Here is a 23,623-nt window from a genome sequence, read left to right as displayed (position 1 = left end):
TTATGAAGTTTTTTCGATCTGTATTATTTCAAAGTATGAATTCAGATTTGTTTGTCATTTTTGAATGTTTATTAGTTGAGTTTTGGAATTATTGAAGATGGGTTTTTATTGATTTTGATGTTAGGTTAAGAAAGATTGTCGCTTTTAATTGCAGTTTTTCAATTTTTTCTGGGTTTGTCTGGTTGTGCAGAAACTGATGATGTGAATTAGGGGAAATAAGATATAAAAGAATTGAAATATAGTAAGATATCAATAAATTGCAGGGATCGCATAGCGGAGTGGATATCGCATTAGACTCCGAATCTAAAGGTCGTGGGTTCGAATCCCACTGCGATCGCCTTTCTTTTTTCATTATTTTGATATGATACAATTGAAAGTTAATTGTTTGAGGTTTTTTGTGGGTTTTGTGTAGGATGGAGGGCAATAGTAGATATTTACTCAATAGGGTGTTTAGTTTAATAAGCAGTATAAGATGTGATGTAGTTGAAGGTATTGTCCATTTTATATGGAGCTATGCTGCTTGTGCATTTTGAAAGATTGAGTATGGGTGTTGTTTCGACTGTTAAATCGGCTGTCTAGTGTGAAAGATTTGAATTTGTTCGGTTGAGTTTGGAGTGTGCGTGCTAGATTTTGTTCTCAAATATAGGTATTGAGATTGTTGTTTGGTAACATGAGTGAATTGGTTGCGTTGAGGCTACTCCACATGCTTAATTTGTAACTAGAATAGGTATGTAAACTAGTTTTATGCTGAGTGTATACATGATGTAGCTAATTGGCTGGCTTATGTTAAGTGTTTCAGGGTGGTCTGAAGTTGAGTTTCTAAGTGGGGTTTAACATTGGGTTTTATTGGTAATGTATCAAGTGGGCTATTATTGGATATCATTCATGTGTTTGGCACTTGGTCAAGTATTACATAGCTTTGAACCGGAGATATAGACCTATGTCACATCTTTCTGTCATATTTCTGAAGTCGATGCTCACAAAGAGGCTATAAATCATGGGAATTCTTGTTTGATCTATGGTTTGAAAATCTAGGCTGGAGGCCCAGGATCGAAAATCTATTTATTTTTTTGGTGCTATGTGTAATGAACTGACTTAGGGGAGGGTATTATGGGTAGTTTAGTATGCTAGTAGTTATCAAATGTAGTATGGGCAATTTCGGAAATCTAGTATTATTAGGGTTTTTTTTTTTTTTTTTTTTTTTTTTTTTTTTTTTTTTTTTTTTTTGACACAGAGAACTTTATAAATAAAAGGCAATTACAAAGTCCAAAGGAAACAAACTACAACAAACCAAACCAACAAAGTTACTAAACATAAAACAAGAGAGACTTGTGGTAGACAACATGCTTGGGGCCTTCGTGAAACGGAAGGATGTTGTAGATGACTTTGAACCTCCAATAACCTGCAAAAACACGATTTGCATGTGCCTGTCGAGGCTGTAGGACAACTAGGAGAAGTAAAACTGAAACTATGACATCGCCATTGAGGAGGAATTGAATGGAGTCTTAAGTTTGATGGAAGTAGTGGAAATAAGGAACTGCTACCGGTAGAGGATTGCAAACCATGTATAGGCGAGACCTGAATCTCGCAACTCAATGAGTAGTCCCAATGGCCTAAAGCCAAGTTAGATTGGGAACCCAAACTCATTCTCTCCATGAAGGTCACTTGACCTATTGACATGATACCCTCATTTGTTGAGCATCCTGGGCTTCTCCTCAAAGGGAGAAAGCTTATAGACGTTGGAGGACTCTTGAAGTACCTCCTTTAGCATTATTAGGTTAGTAGTTTGTAACCTTAGTATAAATAGAGAGAGGGGAGAAAGAAGAAGGCAGGCAGAAATTTGTATTGAGGGTAACCTTAGAGTCATGGCCTAAAGCCATTTTGGAGATTTGTGAGCTAAACTCACTATTTGAGGGTAATAGCCTTAAGTTATTAACTTATCTTTTGTAACCCTTTCACCATCATCAATTAATCTTAAAGCTTTCTTCTTTATTTACTTGCATTATTAAATCAGAATTATAAAAAATCAGTCCATTAAATTATGTTATGATGAACCAGAGTATAGGATGCTGCTGGTCCTGTTATTGTGATGATATATTAGATTTTTCTGTGTCTCCTGTTTTTGGCTGAGCAGGGGGGTTGGGGGGGGGGGGGGATGACATTAAGCCACCTGGGCTGTTCAACTTTTCATTTATATGGCACGGTAACAGGAGTAGCTGTTTGAGTTGGTTCACACTGATACAGGACTATTTTGGAGTCTTAAATAGATAACTTGAATTAGTAAAAAATGACTCCTGGAATCAGTGACTTTTCATTGAGGCCAACATAAGGTTTTGTATTTCACAATTGAGGTTAGAAGCTCCAAAATTTTTACTACAAGGTGCTAACTCGTTTTATGTAGACTGAAAATTCTAGGCTTATTCCATTGTATATGAGAATTCTGGTGTCAAACCCATTTGCATGTTTTGACTTATATGAACTCTTGGCGAAAGATTTTATGAAATGATCAGTCAGCAGGCAGTAAGCTTACCAAAGGATCATTGTCACTGTTTAAGAAATAACAATTTAATATATTCTGCAATATGTTAAAAAGCTGGCCTACTTAGCTCTTTCTTTGGCACTGCAGTGTGGTTCGAGTATTTCTGTTTAAATTAGCAAATGGATCAAAAAGATGTGTAGTAATGAAGGATCACCTTCATTGTTTTGCTTTCATCTGGTAATTCCATAATTGATGCCTACTTTCCTATTAGACCAGAGGGAGAATGTGAGAACTATGTGCATACTTTGTTTGTTGAGAAACAAGTATGCATATTAGCATGCCTTGTTTTTATCATATGGAATTACATTTTTCAAGTGCATCCTTAGTATTGATACACAGATATTATTCGTTGCAGCTACTACTGCCAAATTTTGGTTAGACATAGTCACGACTGAATTCCTTCTTTGGTCTTATTGCAGATGTTTGACGATCAGATGCTTGGGTTTTTGGCCAATTCACTTGGAATCAGCTTGTTCATGCTTGTCATCGCTTACTATTATGTAATGGCCGACCCCAGATATGAAGGCAATTGAAGAAATACAAGGTTTATGGAGGCGCTTAACAAAACTTATATTTGATAGGTTGTAGATGACATTAACACAGTTTGGGTTCATATAATGCATAATTACTGTCATGTAACCTTTGGATGAAGACAGTTTTGATAGACAAAAAGATGACAACTCCTTCCTGATCTATTATGCCTTTTAATGTGGAACGAATGTGTTGTTGAACACTTAACAACAATTTATTACAAATTCAAATACTACCTCCCTTTTTTTTATGTGCAACTTTTGCAATTTTAATCCGCTCACTATTATGTGTAACTTTCTTTTTTCTTTCCATTTTGGGTAAAAAAAACCCTTAAAATTACTATTTTACCCTTATTTAAAAATTCAAAAGTTTTTAATTTTACCCCTTATTACCCATAAACCCCATTTAACACAAATCACCTAAATTACCCCAATGTAATTACTCCCTCCATTTATTCCTCCCAACTGACACAAATCACTAACTTTCCCAACCACCAACATTAAAATGATATAGAGTCTTCTTAAGAACCCTAGTTCTGGTTCTTCGTCTTCCCCTGTTCTTCGCCTTCCTCTGTCCTTTGCCTCTCTAATTCTCTCCATTTTACCTCTTGCCATCTTCCATTTCCCCCTCTTTCCTTCGAAAACCAGAGTCCCCCCGTACCATGGGTGACCTAGATCCACTAATCGACGCCTATATTGGCACCGATGACCACAGAGAGGCAACTTTTATCAAGTCCCTGATTAATGATATCAACAGGGGTGATGATTTTCCCCGTCGACTGTACGAGCATGAAGATGGGCCAAGCTGCTGTTCTCCGACTACTTTCAAGGCTTTGGGGGAAGTTCTTAAAAAAAATGGATGAGGGTGGGGAAAAAAAACCGACAGAGGGTGTAGCCGAGTCCCATGGGAAAAAAGCGCTTGATTTTTATGTTGTTGTTGTAGATCTGGACTCCGAAAGTATGGAGGGTAGTGCTGCGCCCCTCCCCAAGTCCAGATCTAAGCCGTCCAGGCCTCCGGCGAAGATTAGGCCAAAAAGGAAGGTGGTTGTGGTGGCTTTGCGGCGTTTGCGGGGGTTGCCTGACCACGACGTCGTTGTGGTGTCTTCTGATGGGTAGGCTGACTTGGGGGAGGAGGGTGAAGGAGGTGGCCGTCGTGGGAAGAATCACGGTGTGAGGCGCCTGAACCCTAGGGTTCAACCCTCCAAGTGACCCTTGCGTAACTCTTCTTAACCCTAACTCAGTTAATTTTTTTTACAAAAGAGTCCCAATTTTTTTTATTTTTTCGATTGACTATCGCTTAGCTTCGTTATGTGGTTGTTGTTGTGGGAATCTATGACTAGATCTGGATGCATGTTGCCTTGTCTTGTTTTTTGTGTTATTTTGGGTTAGCTTATGATTTTTCTAGGCCTTTGGTATGTTGTTGGGTTTTTGTGTTATTTTTGTGATGCTGGATACTAGGGTTTGTTGAGTTTTTTTAATAATGTTGTATCTGTTGTCTGTTCTGTTGTATTGTTGGAATATACTGGCTTTCAAATAATCCTAATGGTAATGATTTTTATGTTGTTGATTGGGATGGAGTTGATTGGCATGGACTATGTTGGCTTATGTTTGATGTTGGGTGTGTGGAGTTGATTGTGTTGTTGTTGATTGGCATGGACTATGTTGGCTTATGTTTGATGTTGGGTGTGTGGAGTTGATTGTGTTGTTGTTGATTGGCCTAAACATATGTTGGCTTATGTTTGATCTTGGCTGTGTGGAGTTGGTTGTGTTGTTGTTGATTGGCATGGACTATGTTGGTTGTGTGGAATTGGCTGTTTTGTTGTTCATAGGAATGGACTATGTTGGGTGTGTTGTTTTGAAAGTTATGTTGTTAACTGGGATGGACCATGATGGCTGTGTGGATTTGATTGTTTTGTTGTTCCTTGGGATAGACTAAATTGGCTGTGTGGATTTGATTGATGAATGATGAGGCTGGTATCTTGTGCATGTTCATTGTTGCCTAGTCAGCCCCTTAGAAGGAGTCCCCTGTGATTAGCTTGTGTATCCTGGTTTGTATTGAGTCCCATAGTTTGATGTGCTATTTACCTTACCCATATCCACATGATGAAGGGACTCCATTGAATTTCACTAATCACTAGTGATTTGCTCCATCAACATGCATAATGCTGTTGTTGTTGAGGTACCCTTGTGCATTAGAGTAGTATTCAACAATGACACTATAACCCTCTGATGGATTGAGTGCCCACATAAATTGTTTATCTTTGTCAATCATATTCCATTAAAAATGTGGGTACAACAGACAATACCTTTGACTAATGAACATAAAACATTACAAAAGATCATACCATCATCTAAAGACATTACAACAGACTGCCTTACTTGTTTGGATAATTGTAATGAACAAAATACACCTAACCACTAGATTCTTCAACATTTTTCAACTAAAAAACAAATAAACAAACTTACTTAGATAAGTGGTTATGTGTGGCAGTCCATGTGTTGTTTTGTTCTTGTAATGAGTCCCCTAATCTGCATCCACCTCCAAATCTTCTGTGACTTCTTCATTGCCTTGATTTGCTGGCCTAAACACAGTGTTTAGGTACTCCACAACCCCCATTACTACCTCTTACTAAACTTCTACTATTTCTGGGAGATTGCCAAGGTTTTCAAGCTTTTTTTTGTTCATATGTGGTATTTTGTACTTGTTACCACCTTCTGCCTTGAGTATCTTAATCATGCAGTTTTGCAAAGTAACCCAGATGTACTTGTTAACATGGGGGTTGAATGTGTCATAAGAGTTTCTGACCTTTTCAACTAGCTCCTCTAAGTCCTTAGGAAAAGACTGATATTGCAAAGATTGTATAGACCTAAAAAGCCCTAAGTCAAGGACATTCAAATCAGGTGACTGTGTTGGCTTAAAAACAAATTGAATGTTAAAGACATTAGTTGTTGTTGCTTCCAGAAACTCTGCATCAGTAGGAACTTGGTGAGGCCTTGCATTGTCCCATTGGATGACCACATCCTTGGGCAGACCTTCAGGCCACTTTGACATGATTGCTGGAATGACCTTTGTTAGCAGCATCTCTCTAATTACTTCTCTGTTTATATTATGGAGTGCCTTGGTTTCCATAGTCCCTCTTGCTCTTTTCTTGCTTGATTTTTATGCTACTTGCTGCACAGTGAATGGGAAGATGCCATACTTCCCATCATGTAACATTTCTCCATTTATGCCATATAATGGCTTCCCTATAATTGCCATGAACATGGCCTTGAGCTTAAATCTTCTTGACCGAACTGCCATGTAAGGATCCTCTTCACTTGGTAGTAGATAAAACCTCCTTTTATCAGGGTTCAAGTAGAACCACTTCTCATCACAGTGTATGACATTCCTCATGTCAACAAATGTGGGGTCCTCATTTCCTGTAATTGGATTTATGTGTGACAAAATCCATCTTAGTCTGGCTACCTTATGGTCTGATGACAGTAATGGTTTGTTGCAGCTTGTGTGTGTTCTTAGCCTTCCTCTCTTCTTCAAATTGTGAACTGTACTGTGACTGATCTTCAGTGCTCCTGCATAGCTCCTTTCTGTCTGCCTTAAATGTAATGGGACTGACTGGAGAATTTCATCAGAAATTTGCAATGGCTTTCTCCCTGTTCTGCCAATTTTAGTCCTGACATCAATCAAGTCCCCTATTGCCAGCTGCCTTTTTATTTCTGTGAACATTCTTGTTATTGTTGATTTGTGAACATTGAATTCAGATGATAACTGCTTCATGTGACCCCTTGGTAATGTCCCATTGTTCATTTTCACCAAAAGTGCATCTACAATTTTCCTTCTTTTCTGCAATGTTAGTTGCTTTCTGCATACACTATGAGTCCCTTCATGAGCCTGTTGTTGCATTTGTGAGGAAGCAACCTCAGTGTCTATGTGTTGTTGCTGTTGTTGTTCTTCTTGGTGACCATCCATGCTTTCATCTTCTGAATCATACTCCCAAATGCCTGCATCCTGCATCTCTTCTTCTTCATCGAACCACAACTCTGCCATCTGTTCTTCATTTAGAATGTGTTCGATATCAAAAAATTAGAATCCACATATTCTGCCATGTCTCTGTTTTCCAGCATAGGGAGATGGAGTGAGGGGCCTGCTGATTTTTTGGGTTGAAGATGAAGACTAAACCCTGTTGTGCAGGAATGACAGCAGCGCAGCCCTCTTTTTGTAAAGCTTTGAACAGTTTAGGTAGTTTGTAATTAAGCTAACCGTAATGGTTAAGGTAGGAAGGTGTAATTTTTTGGGAAGAAACTCTGTTTTTGCTGGAATGTTTCACCCAGCTTCAAACAATTGTGGCTGTAATTAATGTGTGACAATGGAGGATGCTTTTATTCCCTCCTTAAATGCTGAATGCTAGTATCAAATGGTGGCTTGGCTGGTTATATAGCCTCCTAAATTATTTGAAAAAAATTGAGTTTGGTAGCAAATTTTTAAAAAAATGGGGGGAAACAAAAATTTCACCCCAAAAAACCCATCTTTGAATTTTCGGTGGTTTTTTTGGGGGGAAATATGGCCTTTGTGCTTTCTGCCAGAATTTCCCACCAAAGAAACTAGTGGGTGGCCTGCACTTTCTCTCTCCTTCCCCTTTAATTAAACCCACTTACTTTTCATAAACTTTACCCTTCAATCTTTTGCTTCGTGAACCGCAATATGCCCCAAAGTTGCACATAAAAAAAACCGGAGGTAGTACATAGATATGGATCTCAATTGTTTTGATCTTCTCTCTGAATTTCCAATCAAAACAGTAAATTTATAGTTGGCCACCAAAACCTTCCAACACAATTTAAATGTTTATTCCTCAAAAAAGAAAAATTTACACCGATGTATAAACTTGTTAAATACAAATATATGGCATAAATAGAGGGAAATTTTGAATTTTAACTCCACAAAAAAGCTAGAAAATGGTTTTTAACACTACAAAAAAAATAACTTTTATTTTAACACCACTTAAAAAATTAAAATTTTGAAATTACCACCAGTTAACAACTTCCGTAACAGAAAATGTTCGTGGGGCCCACCTTTTTTTTTACCTCCAAAGTTCAACCTTGTATTTACGATTCTTCTTCCTTCATTGATTACTCACCCACCTTCTGCATTCAATTCATTCGAATATCTACATCTACCCAAAAAATTCTTCAACCATTATCAATTCTAACCTAAATTGTGTGGTTGAGGAGTGAATTTCAGAGGAGAGCAGTCAACTTTGTATGAAAACCAACTCAGCGAAAAGCGTCACCCATCTTCCTCAACGAAAAAGGTCGAAAGTTGTTGGGATACTGACAAAGACTGGCGAAAGATTCCAAATTAGGTATTTTTTTATCCTTTTATAGCATTTCGTGTAGCTTTTTGGGGTTTAATTGATGTCAAAGTTGCAAATTGATGTTGAAATTTGGGATAATTTCGAAAACAGGGCAGAAACCCTAAATGAAATTGTAGGATTGACTGTGCGAATTAGGTTTTGAAGATTATTTAACTGAAATTAATGATTAATTATAATGGGTGATTACGTGGTAGTGCATTGTGTGTTGTACATGTTGATTTTGTTGCATGTTAATTTATAATTTGTTGCTTAATAGGGTGTTTTTTTTGTTGTTATTCAATGACATTGGAACTTGTGCTTGGTGCTATGAAATTGGAGATATAATAAGCTTAATTGATTAGTTTAAGATGGTATTATAATTGTTAATTGGATATTGACTTGTACTCTTTTTTATACTGGTTTACTAGTTGGTAGACAATGGACAACAACAGTGATAACACAATTGATCTTTGTCTAAGAGTGGGGGAGGGTTTGTCCCCAAAAGAGTCAGCAAAAAGAGGCAGTTGCTTGTTTGGTGTGGGGGGTGGTGTTATTGGAGGAGGGATGTCAAGGTGTCTAAGTTGGATGTTCATTTGATAAGGGAAGTTGCTATCCATGGTTATGTCAAATATGACATGCTTGTACCTATGTCTTATAGCATTTGGTATAGGCAAAATGGTAAAACTTTTAACACAGGAAAGAGGAAAATAGAGAATAGTGAGGATATAAGGGGGCTTTTGGAGTCAGTTAATGATGAAGGTTATGGCTGTACACAGTTTGGTCAGAATCGTAATCAAACCGGACCAAACCGCATTTTAGCGATTTGGTTTGGTTTACGGTTTGTAAAAATACAGTTTGGTTTCGATTTTTTTTGAAAATACGGTTTACAGTTTGGTTTGGTTTTTCAAAAATTATAAACCAAACCAAACTGTAAACCAGTAAACCGTATTTTAATATTTATATAATTTTTAAATAAATTAAATAGTTATTATAAACTCAAAAAAAAAAAATAAGAATATGAAAAATCAAAATACAACAGGGTAAACGAATATACGGCTATATAGTTAGTAGGTCATAAACTTATAATCAAAATAAAAATATGTTGGTGTTGGATGAGTGCTTGAACACGTGGTAATAATGTTGGCTTGCTGTTAGCCCCTGATGTTATCAATCTTGTCATGTTGCTGCCAATTTGACATATGTATAAATTATAATAATGACTATAATGTATTATAAATTTATGATGATAAATTGATTGTTATTGTATTATGTGTTAGCACTTGGATTGTTATTTTCATTGTAAATTTATAATACAATTTAATCCGTTTGGGCTAATTATTTAAACTTTATTATAAGTTAATGATGTATTATTTGGCAATATTTAGGAAAAATGGCGTCTCATCATAACCAAACCGCACCAAACCGTATTATTACGGTTTGGTTTGGTCCGGGTTCAATAATAATATGGTTTGGTTTGGTTTGGACTCAAACCGCACCAAACCAGACCGTGTTCACCCCTAATGAAGGTTATGTGGAAGTGTTTGTTACAGCAGGAGAGCCTATTAGGCCCAACCCTAACCAGGCCCAATCTACTCCAGTTAAGCCCAACAACAAGGGAAAGAAGAGTGTAGCTATGCCAGTTAGGAAGAGTCCTAGGTTAAACAAAGCACATAGTGAAGTAGTTGAAGAGGAAAACAATCCACAACCTAGGACAATTCATCTCACAAAAACAGGGAAGGAAAAACTAGCTAAGTTTGGAATATATGCATCTGGTAGTGAGGGGAGGCAAAGGGGAAAGGGAAAGCTTTGGCGTTCAAGGATGACCCTGAAGATGATGGGAGTGCATCTGAGTACTCAAGTTCAGAGTACAGTGAAGATGATTTGAATTGGGAACCTGGAGAAGAAGAATTTGATGAAGGTGATGAAGAATGGTTTATTCAAATATCAGGGCAGATTCTTAAGAAGGTGAATAAGAGTCTTACAAAGGGTCTTGGGAGTGAAAAAGATCAAGGGATAGGGAAAGCTCCCAGGTCACAACTGAATGAGGATCTGAACATAGGTCAAATCCAGTCAAAGGAAGAGGGTGAGGCTGATTCTGATGACTCCAGAAGTGTGGCTGGTTCTGATGAAGAAATTGACAATGCTCTATGGTTTAATGCAACTGTAGACTTTAGAAAACCTATAGATCTGAAGTTGAAGCAGAAGTTCAGTAATGCTTCAGGTTTGAGAAAGGCATTGAGGTTGCATGTTGTTCAAATTAAACAGGTATGAGTTTTCTATTTGCATAATGATAGCACTAGGATTACAGTGCAGTGTAGGTCTAAATGTGACTGTAGGTTTAATAGCTACACCTGTAGGATGCCTGCATGCACTTGTGTGGGTGGAGTGAAGTGTTATTTTAAGGTCCATGCTAGGAAATTAGTTAAGCAACAAACCTGGCAAATTAAAATCTTAAAGTTGAAACACACTTGCATTAGGATCAAGAAAAATAGGATGATAACTGCTGATTACATAGCAGAGAGATACTTGGAAGATTTTAGAAGTAACCCTAGTTAGAGAATCAAATAGATTAAGGATAGGATCCTGAATGACTTTGGAATAGAAGTTAGTTATTTCAAGGCCTGGCTAGCAAGGTATAGGGCTAAGCTGCTTATCTTTAGATCAGCTAGGGAACAATATGCTAGGATCTGGGACTATGGAAAAGCAGTTATGAGGTATAACCCTAGATCTGGTTGCAATATAATGTGGTTGTTGATGGTTTTTACCTGAGCCACCTCTATTTCTAAGGATGTTCATATGTTTGAGGCCTTTAAGAGATGGGTTTTTGAGGGGTTGCAGGCCACTCATTGGTGTGGATGGCTGCCACGGTGCCACCTTAAAGGTGCTTACCCAGGACAAATTCTAGTTGTTGTGGCTAAGGATGGAAATAACAGCCTATTCCTTATAGCTTGGGCTACAGTGGAGATAGAAAATAAAGAAACTTGGGTGTGGTTCTTTGAGTCTCTACTTGAGATGCTTGGTGGGGATCAAGGAGCTGGCTTCACCTTCATGTCTAATAGACAGAATGTATGGTTTTCTTTGCTTATCTTTCATTTTTTTTTTTTTTTTTTTTTTTTTTTGTTTAATGTCATGCAACCATTTAGTAACAAAGTTGAGCTATCTTTGACAGGGTTTGATTGAAGCCATGGCTGAAGTTGTACCAAAGGCTGAGGTTCGTTTTTGTGTAAGGCACATATGGGCCAACTTCAAGCTCAAAATTACTGGAACAGTGTTCAAATAACTATTCTGGAGTGCAGCAAGGGCAACAACTTTTGTAAGTTCCTACTTTGTTTATTTGTACAACATGTTCCTATTTTGTTTACCTATGTTGTCATTTAGTTAGTCTGAATGTGGTTGTTGTTGGTTTTGAATGCAAATTATCAATTTGAGTTTGAGATACAAATGAAGTCAATCAAATTCATGTCTGAAGAGGCTTATGAGTATTTGCAAAACATCCCCACTCATCATTGGTCTAGACATGCTTTCACACCAAACTGCAAGTCTAACACGTTGTTGAATAACATGTTTGAGACTTTCAATGCAGTGATAAGGGATGCAAGAGACAAGCCTATCCTCACCCAGATGGAATGGATGAGGATACATGATGCACATGAACAATGAGAAGTGGGAGGATTCAAAGCACATGACAGGCAACTTGGTGCCATATGTGAGGAAGTTGTTGGAGAGGATTGAGTATGTAGCTAGGTCTTGTGTAGTGCAACCATCAAGGGGGGAAATCTATGAGGTGCAGCTGAAAGATGACCAGGTGTTAGTTGACTTAGCTAACTGCACTTGTAGTTGTTACCACTGAGAATTAACTGGAATTCCCTATGTGCATGCATATGCTTGCATATTGGACAGTATGGCAGACATAGAAGCATATGTTCATAGCTGCTACACTCTGGACAAGTACAGGGAAGCATATGAACCCCCACTTCAGCTTATGCCTGACCAAAGCACTGGGAAAGAGTTCAAATGAGAGAACCACAGCCACCAGTAATCAAAGTTCAGCCAAGGAGACCAAAAAGTAAGAAGAGAAAGCTGGAACATAGAGAGGGGTCTTCTGCTGGAGCTAGGCAAGCACATCTAAAAGGAAAAACCAATGCAAGAACTGTGGTGGCTTTGGGCATTATGCAAAGACATGCAAACTCCCTTCTCAACCAGATTCTGACATGCCAAAGTCAGCAGGGATACCGCCTATTAACTCACCTTGGGTGGAAGAGCAGAGAAAGGTGAAACAGCTAAGGGCTACTAAAAAGGTATTTGGTCTAACATGTTGTTACCATTATTAAGCTGTTTTTTTTTATCAACCTCAGCTATGCTTAGTACTACTGTTATGGTTTTGACAGTCTGCAGTTGGGGCAGGACCAAATAGCATTGGAGCAACCAAGTTGTCTTCCTCTAAGCAAGCAAGTTTTTGATCAAGTTCAGTCAAGTAAGCCATCTAAAGAGCCATCAAAGAAACAACCTAAGGCCAAAGCTCAGACCAAAACTCCTTTAAATCAACCAGCAACAAGTGCAGCACCAAGTGGAGTGGTTACTAGGACAAAGCTTCAAACTTACAGCAAGATGAATCTGACTCAGTGATGTTTTAGTGAATTCAGTCCTTAGAACGATATTATCAGTTTTTGTAAGGCAATGAATGCCTCTTAACTTGTTATGAACAGTAGTTTTATTGCTTGTTTCTGAACATTTTCACAACACTAGTTTTGTAAGGCTATGAATGCCTCTAAATTTAATATATTTGAAGGGAAAGTGTTGCTTGAAATAGTTGTTTATAACTTAATATATTTGAAGGCAAACCTTCAAACTTACATTGCATTGTTCAGAGCAAATTTTTTTTAAAAAAAGGTACAAACATAAGCAACCCTTAAATTCATTACAACTTAGGACAAGATTCAACACTAAACACCCCTAAATTACACATAGCCCACACACTGCCATTGCAACACCAATGATTATGGTAACATAAACAACACAGTCCAGGGAGGACATCTTTCCTTGCTTGACTTCTCTGTTCATTTTCTTCCTGTCAGCAGTTAAGGCCTTGCACCTCATCTTCAGATTGTCAATTTCATTTAGCAAGCACCTCCTTTGTTCACTGATATCATCAACTTCCCTTTTCAATTCATTAACTTCACCCTTCAGCAACTTCTTGTCCAACAACATGTTGTTAATAACCTGTGTTTGCCACTCTATTCCATCAGGTTGATCAACCCATTGAAACGCCTTGCTCCCCTTGTTTCTGTAATTGGATAAAAAAAATTTGCTGAACTTCCTCCCTGGGTTCTCCCTAGTCCAGCTAGTAAGCTTTGACATTGGCAAACCACATTGGCATTTTTGGTCCTTTGAAGGAGACGAGCTAATAAACGACATAACTTGCATTGATTTCACATAAAAAACCACCTTCAATGATGTGTATACAAACTAATTCACATTCTACAACACTAATTTTGATTATAATTACCTAATACAAAAACCCCCCAATTTTGAATTCTGATGAACCCTAATTCTGAAATTGGGCAAATTCAGTATTATATGCACTAATTAATCCATCAATTTGACAAAATAAGAACGAAAACTCATGCTTAAATGCTAAACATCATCAATTACGCATCTAATTATCAAACAAAAGGATTTCAATTAGGGCTATAATTTGTCAACTTTCACAATTAATTATGTGCATACACACCTCATACCAGCTTCAATCTCTTGCTCTTTATGGTTATCGTGCAATCCCCTCCTCGAATTCTTGCAATTTTGTTCAAAACCTTCAAGTATAAGATTAATTGTAAAATGGAAGAAGAAGGAGAATATCGTGACTACTTAAAAGGGAAATAAAAAAAAGTATCCGTTGGAGTGGGCCCTACTAACTGTTCCGGTAACATAACTTGGATTTAGGTGGTAATTTCAAAATTTTAATTTTTTAAGTGGTGTTAAAATAAAAGTTTTTTTTTTTTTATAGTGTTAAAAACCATTTTTTGGCTTTTTTGTGGTGTTTAAAATTCAAAATTTCCTAATTAGAGAGTACAAAAATACTCATATAGTCTAGCCTCTTTTTTAAGAATTTTTCTTTGCATTATTTCGAGTGAATTATTGGAGTGAATTTACCTGAAATGTGTCTGGAAAAACTTAGGAAAAGGATAATTTAATTTGCTATTATTTATGAAAAATTCAAAATTGGGAAAAATCCCATTAAATCTACCTACAATTTATTAGACACATAAATACATAATGCAGCAGCTGAGAATATTCATCATTGCGGAAGGCATATACTATCCTTTGGAAACTAGATTGAAATTCGCATATTCACAACAATACTGAAACAAGTGAACTATTTCAAAAGAAGCCAAAAAATTAAACATAAGTGTGGCCTGAAACCTGCATGACTTTATTATGGAAGCAACCATTACCATCCAATCTGGAACATTTTTATTTCTGACTTCTTCCACTGTATATAATTTCTATACACGAAAGTTATAACGTCTGTTCATCACGAAGGCGTCAAAAACAGGTGAAGGTTTTACCGGCTACCAACCAACTCTTTTGTACAGATTTATGCCTTCCAGGCTATGAAACCGAACAGTCAACACAATGTATAGCAGAAGAAGGAGAAGGCCGATAATGATGCTTTTCAATACCTTATCACATTTAATAGATTCAAAGTCATCAGCACGGTAAGCAGGATGGGATGAAACATTCTCAGCCTCATATTCTATAACCGGTCCAACAGCATTACTCTCTTTACCAATAGAGTCTGAGCATCTTGGGCATGAGCAGTCACCGCCCAGGAATGAAGGAAGCGCCTGAAGATACTCTGACAAAACCTTTTGGTAGTCCTCCCCCAAAATTCGAAGTTTCCGCCTTGTTCCTGGTCTCAACACCTGGTAACAGCACAAAACAGTATTGACTCAACTGCAGATAGAATTTGGTTTCCTTCTGAATGAGAAGGGATTGAAGCTAAAATTGTTCGATTACAACTCAAAGGTAATCCACTGAGACCAAACTCAAAAGTTATCCACTTTTTACTTTTTCGTTAACAGGCCATAGTTAATAATTTAACCCAAATGCTACAGTTCTCCCCCATCTAGGGGGCATATAAACAACAGTACATAGGCAAATGCTCACTTTCTGAAAACAGAAAGGAGAATCCAGATGTGTATGCCGCATTTCTCAGCTGATCACACTTTTAACCATTCCAAATTCAAATTACATTGTGTGGGCTAGTTACTAATTAAAGTCTCAATCTTTGTATTTTCCAAATGTATTGGTAAGTAAAGATTTTAAGTAAAACTTCATAACGCATAGCTTATTTTTCCGATAACAATAACCAAGATGAGTCCTTTTATCTGTCTTATAAGGTCTGATTAAGATATAGGCCCTGTTGGCCTGCTCCATCCCAATCCTCATGTAAGAGCAGTGGAATTCAGAAAGTAGCAGAAGCAAAATCATCATACCTGTTGTCCCACACTAGAACATACAAACACTGAATCCCTGGAAATCCTAAATATTTTGTATGAGTATGTGCATACATGCAAAGTTAATTCATGCAATAGATGGTTGGCAAAAAGGTTTAGACATATCCCTTCCTTGCCACTGATTGTAATAACTGTCTCTTTACAGTACAAATAGCAGATACCCATACTTCAGATTATAATAATCTGACAAGTGTATAATGTAATAATGACACTGGAAACCATACATAAAGCATGTAGGAAGAGATAACGGCATGAATAACATCAGAACAGCTCACCTGAAAAAGTGTTTGTGCAATCACACGAGCGATGGGAGGCAGTCGTACAACAAATAAAGCAGCAAGCCGATTTGGATAATGGTCTTGCAAAAGCATAGCACAGGATCTCATCATGTGTATAGGGAAACCAAATGGACTTAATCCGTCACAGTCCATCAGTACTGTGAGTACAGGATCTTCTGCATGAACTAGGTGGAGAATCCCATACTCTATCTGAGAAACTAATCAAAAAGAAAAAGTAAGCAATCAAAGTTTGCTCTTAAGAAAAAAAATTTTGCAGTGCTGATAGTATATATTCCCAATGTCCCATGCTATTTGCATGGTGTCGGCCAACTGTTTATCCCTTAATTTGCCCTAGGAAATTGACTTTGCCCCATGTCAATTTTGAACAGTTTGGGATGTACTAAAATGAATTTCCAATCACACGTTATTGCCATAGGATTTTGCTTGAGTTATTATAGGCCAACTAGCTACAAGAAATAATATTTAATGAAAAATAAAAGCAACATGTGAAAGTCAAAAGAATGTTTTAAGTTGCAAGTCTTGCAACCACTTCTTCTAGGCTAGACATGGGTATTAAATACAGCTATTTATCAAGATCCTATACACTAATTCTATACCTCAAGGACGCTAAGGCACTGTCACAAAGTTGGACACGCAGGAAGAGCATTGTCATTATAATAAAAAAAAAAACTAAAAAAAAAAAAAAAAACAGACAGTACAGTTTGTTTTTTATATCGCAGCATTAAAGGTATAGCCCGTATAGAAGAAGCATATTAAAAAAGAAGAGTAAAAAAGTACAATGCTGAAATCAAAGTGGAAAAAGAAAGTAAATGGAGGAACTAAAAATTGACCAATCAAGGTATTTTTATATAATTAAGGGAAACAGGGAAAATGTTAACCACTTAACCGTACTTCATCTAATAAAAAAGTTGCCCCTTTCTAATATAACCATATAATCTGACCTAAAACTAGAGGCTACAGCCAACCCCCCCCCCCCCCACCTCCTCTCTCCTCACACTTCTCTCCTCCGGTTCTTCACCCTATCATCATCCCTCTCTCCCCTGCCTCCAGCATCATCTCAAAGGGTCAGAGTTCGTTCTTTGGGATGGTCTTAAGACCCCCTTTTCTGCTCAGAACATGCTGAGGCAATGAATCAGTCAGTACAAAATCCTTTGAGGGTAGTTGTATCTGAATTCAAGATAAAACGACAAAACACTAAAATGTTCTGCCTATCTGATCACTAAAAAGAGACAAAATTACAAGAAGTCGAGCAACATATATAAATAGCTCCCACACAAATTTAATGCAGCTGATATTAATTCCAAACAAGCAACTCCAATCCTGATAGAACTGAAATATTCCAAATTTAAATTTAGGAAATGTCAATAAGTCAATATCAATATTGTTCTGTTTAATGTCTCATAGCAGCCTTTTGGTTGAACATAGGAAGTAATACTTCCTAGAACGTTATATTTTACATGTAGTTCTAATTTCTAAGAAATGAATAACGTTAATTGGTTGATCATGGAAGTACTGAAGTTCTGTTACACAAGGTGGACTAGACAAACAACTTCCTCCATTTTGTGGGATATTGAACTACCTTGATATGTGTGTTTTTGTTAATGGAGTATAAATAAGCACATAATAGAATAAAATCTAAGTATCAGACAAAAATAAAAGCAGCTCAAATTTGTCAGTGATACAAATATATGCTGAGTACAAAATATGTTCTAAGTTCAAACCAACTATTCTCAACTTTGAAAAAACTGAGAGCCTGTTGTCAATCAAGAAAGGAAAAATATATTGTGCTACACAATAACAAGCATTACTATGTTTTATATTCATACCAAGTACTTCAGGCAAGCGATATCTTTCCCCGGACATCATAAAAGAGCATGCAGCTTGAACACGAACAATTAAGCAAGGGTGTCTCTTAATATCATATCCATGCCAAAACACCATCTCCGACCATTCTTCAAGCTCTTGCACCGACATAAACCTATAATTTTGCCTCCAGTTGATTGTTCTTTTGACCGAAGATAAGAATCTTGAGAAATTACCTTTCGCAACATGATATAATCTACAAAGGTCATCCTCAGTAATCCTGCAGAAAGGTTACATCAACATTTTTATTAAAATCTTCCTTGTTACCTAAAATGGAAAATTTTCCCACTCAAACATGTGAAAAGGACTCCTCCACTAAATCTATTTCTTTCACACTCTCAGCCCATCCTACCAAACTCCTTAGTGTGTGTGTGTCCAAACCTAAAATGAAGATTATTTGAGGACGGAGAGAGTACTTTGTACTGCAGAACATGCAGCACAGTTGCAAGTCTTGCAACCACAAGCTCGTCAACCATATTATCTCAATTTCTATATTATGTACAAATCTACGACTATGCCTTCCCTACTCAATTTGGGTTTAAGCAGATTTTTTAAGAGATAGAAAAATAAATAAACACTTCTCTTGAGGTAAACTTTTGCCAATGACTTATTCTTTCTCCAACATTTTCCTAAAAATGGCATATCATAGTTAACATACTAAAGCACCGTTTGGTACTTTGGTTCATCTGATTTTGTTTAAACTTATACTATATTGTGTGAACTTATTTAACCTTACATTATTTTGTCTGAACTTATTTTACCTGAATTTGTATGATATTATCTGAATTAATATGAAATTTTCTGAAAAACTTAAATATTCTGAACTTATCTATATGTACTTTTTCTTAAAATATTTTGTCATCTCTAAGCCACCTTAAAAAAAAAAGGGTTTTTCTACCTAGTAACCCTCTAATTTTCACTTTTCTATGTTGTGCCCCTCCATTTAGAACTTTCCACACTGTAACCCCAAATTACGTTTAGTTTCTATACAGTAACCTTGCCATTATCCCGCCGTTTAAAAATTCCATTAGTGGGGTCCACTCTCCACTTATTAATATTTTTTTATCGATTTGAGTGTTGTAAAGTGTTCCATTAAAGGTTTTGGGGACTACATTGGCCCTTAAGGGTTCAAATTGAGCTCAGATTTGAGAGAAAAAAAAAAAAAAAACATGTAAACATCTCATTTTGCGTATTAAGAAATGTCTCGATTTACGTGTTTACGTTTTTAATACGCAAAATGAGATATTTACGTTATTTTTTTGTCAAATCTGAGCTCAATTTGGACCCTTAAGATCCAAAATAGGCCCCAAAATCTTTAACGGAACACTTTCCAACACGCAAATCGATAAAAAAAAATATTAATAAGTGAAGAGTGGACCCCACTAACGAAATTTTTTAACAGTAAGGTTACTGTATAGAAACTACATGTATTTTTGGGTTACAGTGTAGAAAGTTCTAAATGAAGGGGCACAACGTAGAAAAGTGAAATTAGAGGTTACTATATAGAAAAACCCAAAAAAAAAAAAAAAAATAGAAACACAGCCACAGCAGCAACAGGATTGAATTTGCACGTCAGCCAAAATGGAAAATGCTGGCAATCAATGGTCTTTCAGTTTTGAGGGTAACGGAGGTTGAAGGTTACAGTAGTCATGATAACATGGCGATCTTTTAGCCTTGCACCATGGTTCAGGCATAACAAGTTTTACATGTGCACGATCAGTTATAGGAAAGCCATATTTAGAATTACAGAATCAATTTATTTTATGACTATGAGCAACTTGTTTTGATACCACTAAACTCAAATAATCGAGCAGGAAAGCAAGCAAGAAAGAAAGAAAGAAAGTAAGATGGTGTATAAAGGATTTCTCTTTAAAGCCTAGGCACTAAATTGATAGTAGGAACAGCTACAAAACCATAAAAGTATCATAAATGAAATGTAATCACCTCTCTGGCAGAACAATTCCCTCCTTTTCTAGCTCAGCAAAAAGTTGCAACATCCATTTCTCCGGGGCTTGAATTTCAATTACTCCGCTGACAGGTATCATAAACAAAACAAAGAGGTAATGAGTGTAAAATGGAAAGTTTAAAGATAATTTTGGGACGACTCCAAAAAGTGAAAGAGAGAAGATAGTGATGGAAAATCATGGAGAAGTAACTCTTTGAGAGCTGAATAGAATACAAGTATGATGAAAGTCAAAAGTAGATACACATCAGAATGATATCCGAAAATTTGCAACATTGATCACCTTGAATCTGATGCTACATTGGTCAAGGAATCAGCTTGTGGATCAGTCCTTGGCTGAAAAGCATCTGAAGATTCTGAATTTCCTGGATCTTCTTCAACATTGTCTGATTGATTAGAGAAGGGTGTCGCAACTGAGAGAAGTAAAAGTGGTCTCGATAAAGCCTATCACAAAACAACATGATTGTAGAAAAATAAATCAAATCAAAGAATATCAAATCACACCTATACGCAAGAAGAACTAATAATTAGCAACTTTCTGTAAGAACAAGTAAAGAGCAGCATCCCAAGGGAAAAGCTTTCACCTTACAAGAGATAAACACACATTGTTTAATTTGCTCACTATGAGTTACTCCCCTACAAAAACCATTAAATTATTTCTCTTCAGCATACGGGTTCATGCTTGGAAATGCGTTGGTACAAGCACTAAGGAATTTTTTCAACATTCAGTTTACCATTCAAAGTTCATCAATTAAACTTTGTGAGCCTAAAAAGACTTTTTAAACAGACTCATCCCTCTGTCTTGTTTCTCCCTTTTTCTGTGCTTAAGTTCCTTGGTTTTCTTGAGGATTTTTAGTTCTTTTTAGCCTATTTCTCATACTGCAAGATTGATTGCAAGACTGACTAGTGCCAAAAGCCCAACAATTCAAAGATATCTCCGTCAAAAGCACTGTTGTTTCAGGATCGCAAAAAATAAAAACAAGCAAATACACAAGAATGCCGCCAATGTGACAATGAATCCTTTAGACGCACCTGATATCGTATTGTACTAATTAAAGATGCAAACACAGAAAGCTTCCTTCAACTTCAACCATGAAACACTTTTCTTTATTGAAGCTCTCAAGAGTTTCAAATAATGTATAGAAACCTAAGATTATATCATATACAAGTATGATTTTATAAAATAAATGACACACCATTTAGTACAAGACATAATTTAACAAGACACACATATGCCTTGAGAGTAGTGGACCAACCTGCATGGACTTAACCAAACCCCTAAATAATCCCCACTTCTGAATCCATTTAAGTGGAGGTAAACAAAGAAATTGCAAAGCCTGAAGACTGCGCCATAAGAACGGACAGTGAGCCTGAGAAAACCTCCTCACTGCCTCCAGAACTGCAACTTTCAGGAGGAAAAGTCCAGCTTCAGTGAAAGTGGCCTTGCCCAATATATTTTTTTCCACATTAACGATACGTTGCAAAGCTTTCATTGAATTCTTTGGGATGGACGCAACCAAACATTTAAAGGGTACAGTTTTTCCACAAACCACAATACGCTTGAGCCCCTTTCTATTATTATCAGGAGCACCCAAGGAATCCTCCATCGACAGTGCTAAAAAATTCTCACTCACTTTCCCCACAAGCACACTCAAGAAGTCAATTCACAACATGAAAAATAGGATAACAACACCTCAGATTCAGAATCCATAATGAGATGTGTTGTTGCGAGCAGCGTACCCAAAATCAAGAACTCCAATCCTGATTGTCATATAAAACCCTCATCTCTGATGGAGATGTCATATTCTTCAGCATCAACTGCCACACGCACGGACAAAAAACGAACATATGTAAGAAGAAAACTTCATCTAAATTAACAAAATCTCTGCTAATTTACAGAGAACAAATAACATTAAATTACCTAAATTCTTAAGATTATTCTGGCCTTTGGAAATACACCAAGTTTACACAAGATAATTCATCAAAAGCATTTTGCTACGGAACAAAAATTCATCACTGGCTCAGCTAGCTAGCAACCTAAAAAGCGCGAAAATTGCTAAGATTTCGTAGGCTATTGTTGATTTGTATTCCAAATTCTATCCAATGTCAATGAGTTGATTTACTAGAATGAGTATATAGCTAAATTGACATAGCCTACTAATAATATTGGACAATCAAATTTTCAAAATATTAAGGATACCTACAAATCTACAATGCTTAAGTTGATAAATGGAATACAAATTATTCAATCGTCATAATTTTCAACTCCAAACAAATAAATACACTTCTAAATTATCAGAATAAACTCACCAAAATTCTATAAACATTATTCATCAATCACACACAATTTCATCGCTCTCAAAATATAAATTTACAGTAAATATACAAATGAAAGATAATTAAACAAAATCTACTAGAAAGAAGAAATACAAAACTAAATTTTGGGGAAAGGAAATTAGAAACCTAATTAGAAAATTATTGGGAATTAAGTAAAATTGAAAGCAAAGTAAGGAATAAATATGCGGATGAAATTACCAACGTTTATCAAATTAGGAATAGTAACTAACCAATATTAAGTAATGGATTCGAATAATTCAGAAGAAAGGTGAAACAATTTGGCAAATTTGTGAACTGGGTATTGTTCGAGAACTCAAAAAGGTTAAGGCTTTTGATGATATTGGGGGAAATTTTGGTAATGTGGTAAGAATTTGGAAAATCCAGTTTGTATGTACTTCTTGAGAAAAAGAGAGAAAGACCCAGAGAATTGAAAGTGAGACAAAGACAAAGGATTGTGTTATTCGACCCGCCAATTATGGAGTGAATATTACCAGAAAAATGGATTGGACATCTTTGCTTAGAAAGTCGGCCCATATGAATCACGACTCGACCTGGCACAACAAACCCATAAGTTACCCAATCCGTGATACGAAATAACTCGATTTTAAATCTAAGTTTCACTTGAACCATTTAAAAATTTATATTTTACAAATTGCAGTCATTTTAAAAAATTGAAAATTACAGTCCAAAAGTAAAGAAACTTGTTAATTCTCATCCAATCCAATTTCTATCTTGATTTGCATGTCAAAAAATATTTCGTTAAGGTTTTAGGGGTCATTTTACCCCTTAAGAATCCAAATTAAGCACGGAGCAAAAAGTCAACGTAAGTACCTCGTTTTGCATATAAAGAAATGTATTGATTTGTGTGCAACTATATTTTTGCCGCAAAACGAAACACTTACGTTAATTTTTTACTAATTTCGAGCTCAATTTGGATCCTAAAGTACTAAAATGACTCCTAAAAGGCTAAAACCTTAACCGAACATTTTTCGACATGCAAATCGAGGGAAAATTGAATTGGGTGGCAATTAACAAATTATTAGTACTTTTGGGCATCAATTTTCAATTTTTTTTTAAAGCTGCAATTGACAAATTTTCCCAATTAACCTTATTTAAATTGACCCGTTTTAAACTGAACTGGCCAAATAATAATCAATGTATCTAACAATGATTATACGGAGTATTCAATATAAGTATATCAGCTGAAAAACAAAAGATCCAACTCTA

General features: G+C 36.4%; 3 protein-coding genes and 1 non-coding gene across 6 annotated transcripts; 2 read left to right on the top strand and 2 right to left on the bottom strand.

The window, feature by feature from the left end:
* The first annotated feature begins 264 nt into the window (after positions 1-264).
* Positions 265-337, top strand: TRNAR-CCG. Its single transcript has one exon. It is a non-coding gene; the product is annotated as a tRNA-Arg (tRNA).
* A 2,621-nt stretch (positions 338-2,958) lies between these two features.
* On the top strand, positions 2,959-3,320 carry LOC110735219 (dolichyl-diphosphooligosaccharide--protein glycosyltransferase subunit 4A-like). Its single transcript, XM_021915404.1, has one exon. The coding sequence runs from the start codon at positions 2,959-2,961 to the stop codon at positions 3,070-3,072; it is 114 nt and encodes a 37-aa protein (XP_021771096.1). The 3' UTR covers positions 3,073-3,320.
* Positions 3,321-6,229: 2,909 nt separating this feature from the next.
* Positions 6,230-7,114, bottom strand: LOC110735725. The gene has a single exon (XM_021915912.1). It carries the CDS (start codon positions 7,112-7,114, stop codon positions 6,230-6,232), a length of 885 nt encoding a protein of 294 aa, XP_021771604.1.
* Positions 7,115-14,624: 7,510 nt separating this feature from the next.
* LOC110735200 lies at positions 14,625-22,855 on the bottom strand. 3 transcript variants are annotated; one of them, XM_021915393.1, is made up of 7 exons: positions 22,627-22,855; positions 21,316-21,877; positions 20,343-20,503; positions 20,041-20,124; positions 18,060-18,316; positions 16,210-16,430; positions 14,625-15,340 (listed from the first exon to the last, which is right to left on the bottom strand). In XM_021915393.1, the coding sequence occupies exons 2-7, from the start codon at positions 21,664-21,666 to the stop codon at positions 14,987-14,989; spliced, it is 1,428 nt and encodes a 475-aa protein (XP_021771085.1). In that variant the 5' UTR covers positions 21,667-21,877; positions 22,627-22,855; the 3' UTR covers positions 14,625-14,986. The 3 variants fall into 3 exon arrangements, with proteins under 3 accessions (XP_021771085.1, XP_021771076.1, XP_021771070.1); XM_021915384.1 differs by having other exon boundaries at positions 20,041-20,127; positions 22,595-22,853; XM_021915378.1 differs by having other exon boundaries at positions 20,041-20,127; positions 22,627-22,853.
* Between the last annotated feature and the right edge of the window lie 768 nt (positions 22,856-23,623).

The sequence above is a fragment of the Chenopodium quinoa genome, unplaced genomic scaffold, assembly GCF_001683475.1.
Source record: "Chenopodium quinoa cultivar QQ74 unplaced genomic scaffold, ASM168347v1, whole genome shotgun sequence".
Classification (NCBI taxonomy): Eukaryota; Viridiplantae; Streptophyta; class Magnoliopsida; order Caryophyllales; family Amaranthaceae; genus Chenopodium; species Chenopodium quinoa.
The sequence above is the reverse complement of the archived record's forward strand: the minus strand, read 5'-3'. Positions and strand labels throughout refer to the sequence as shown.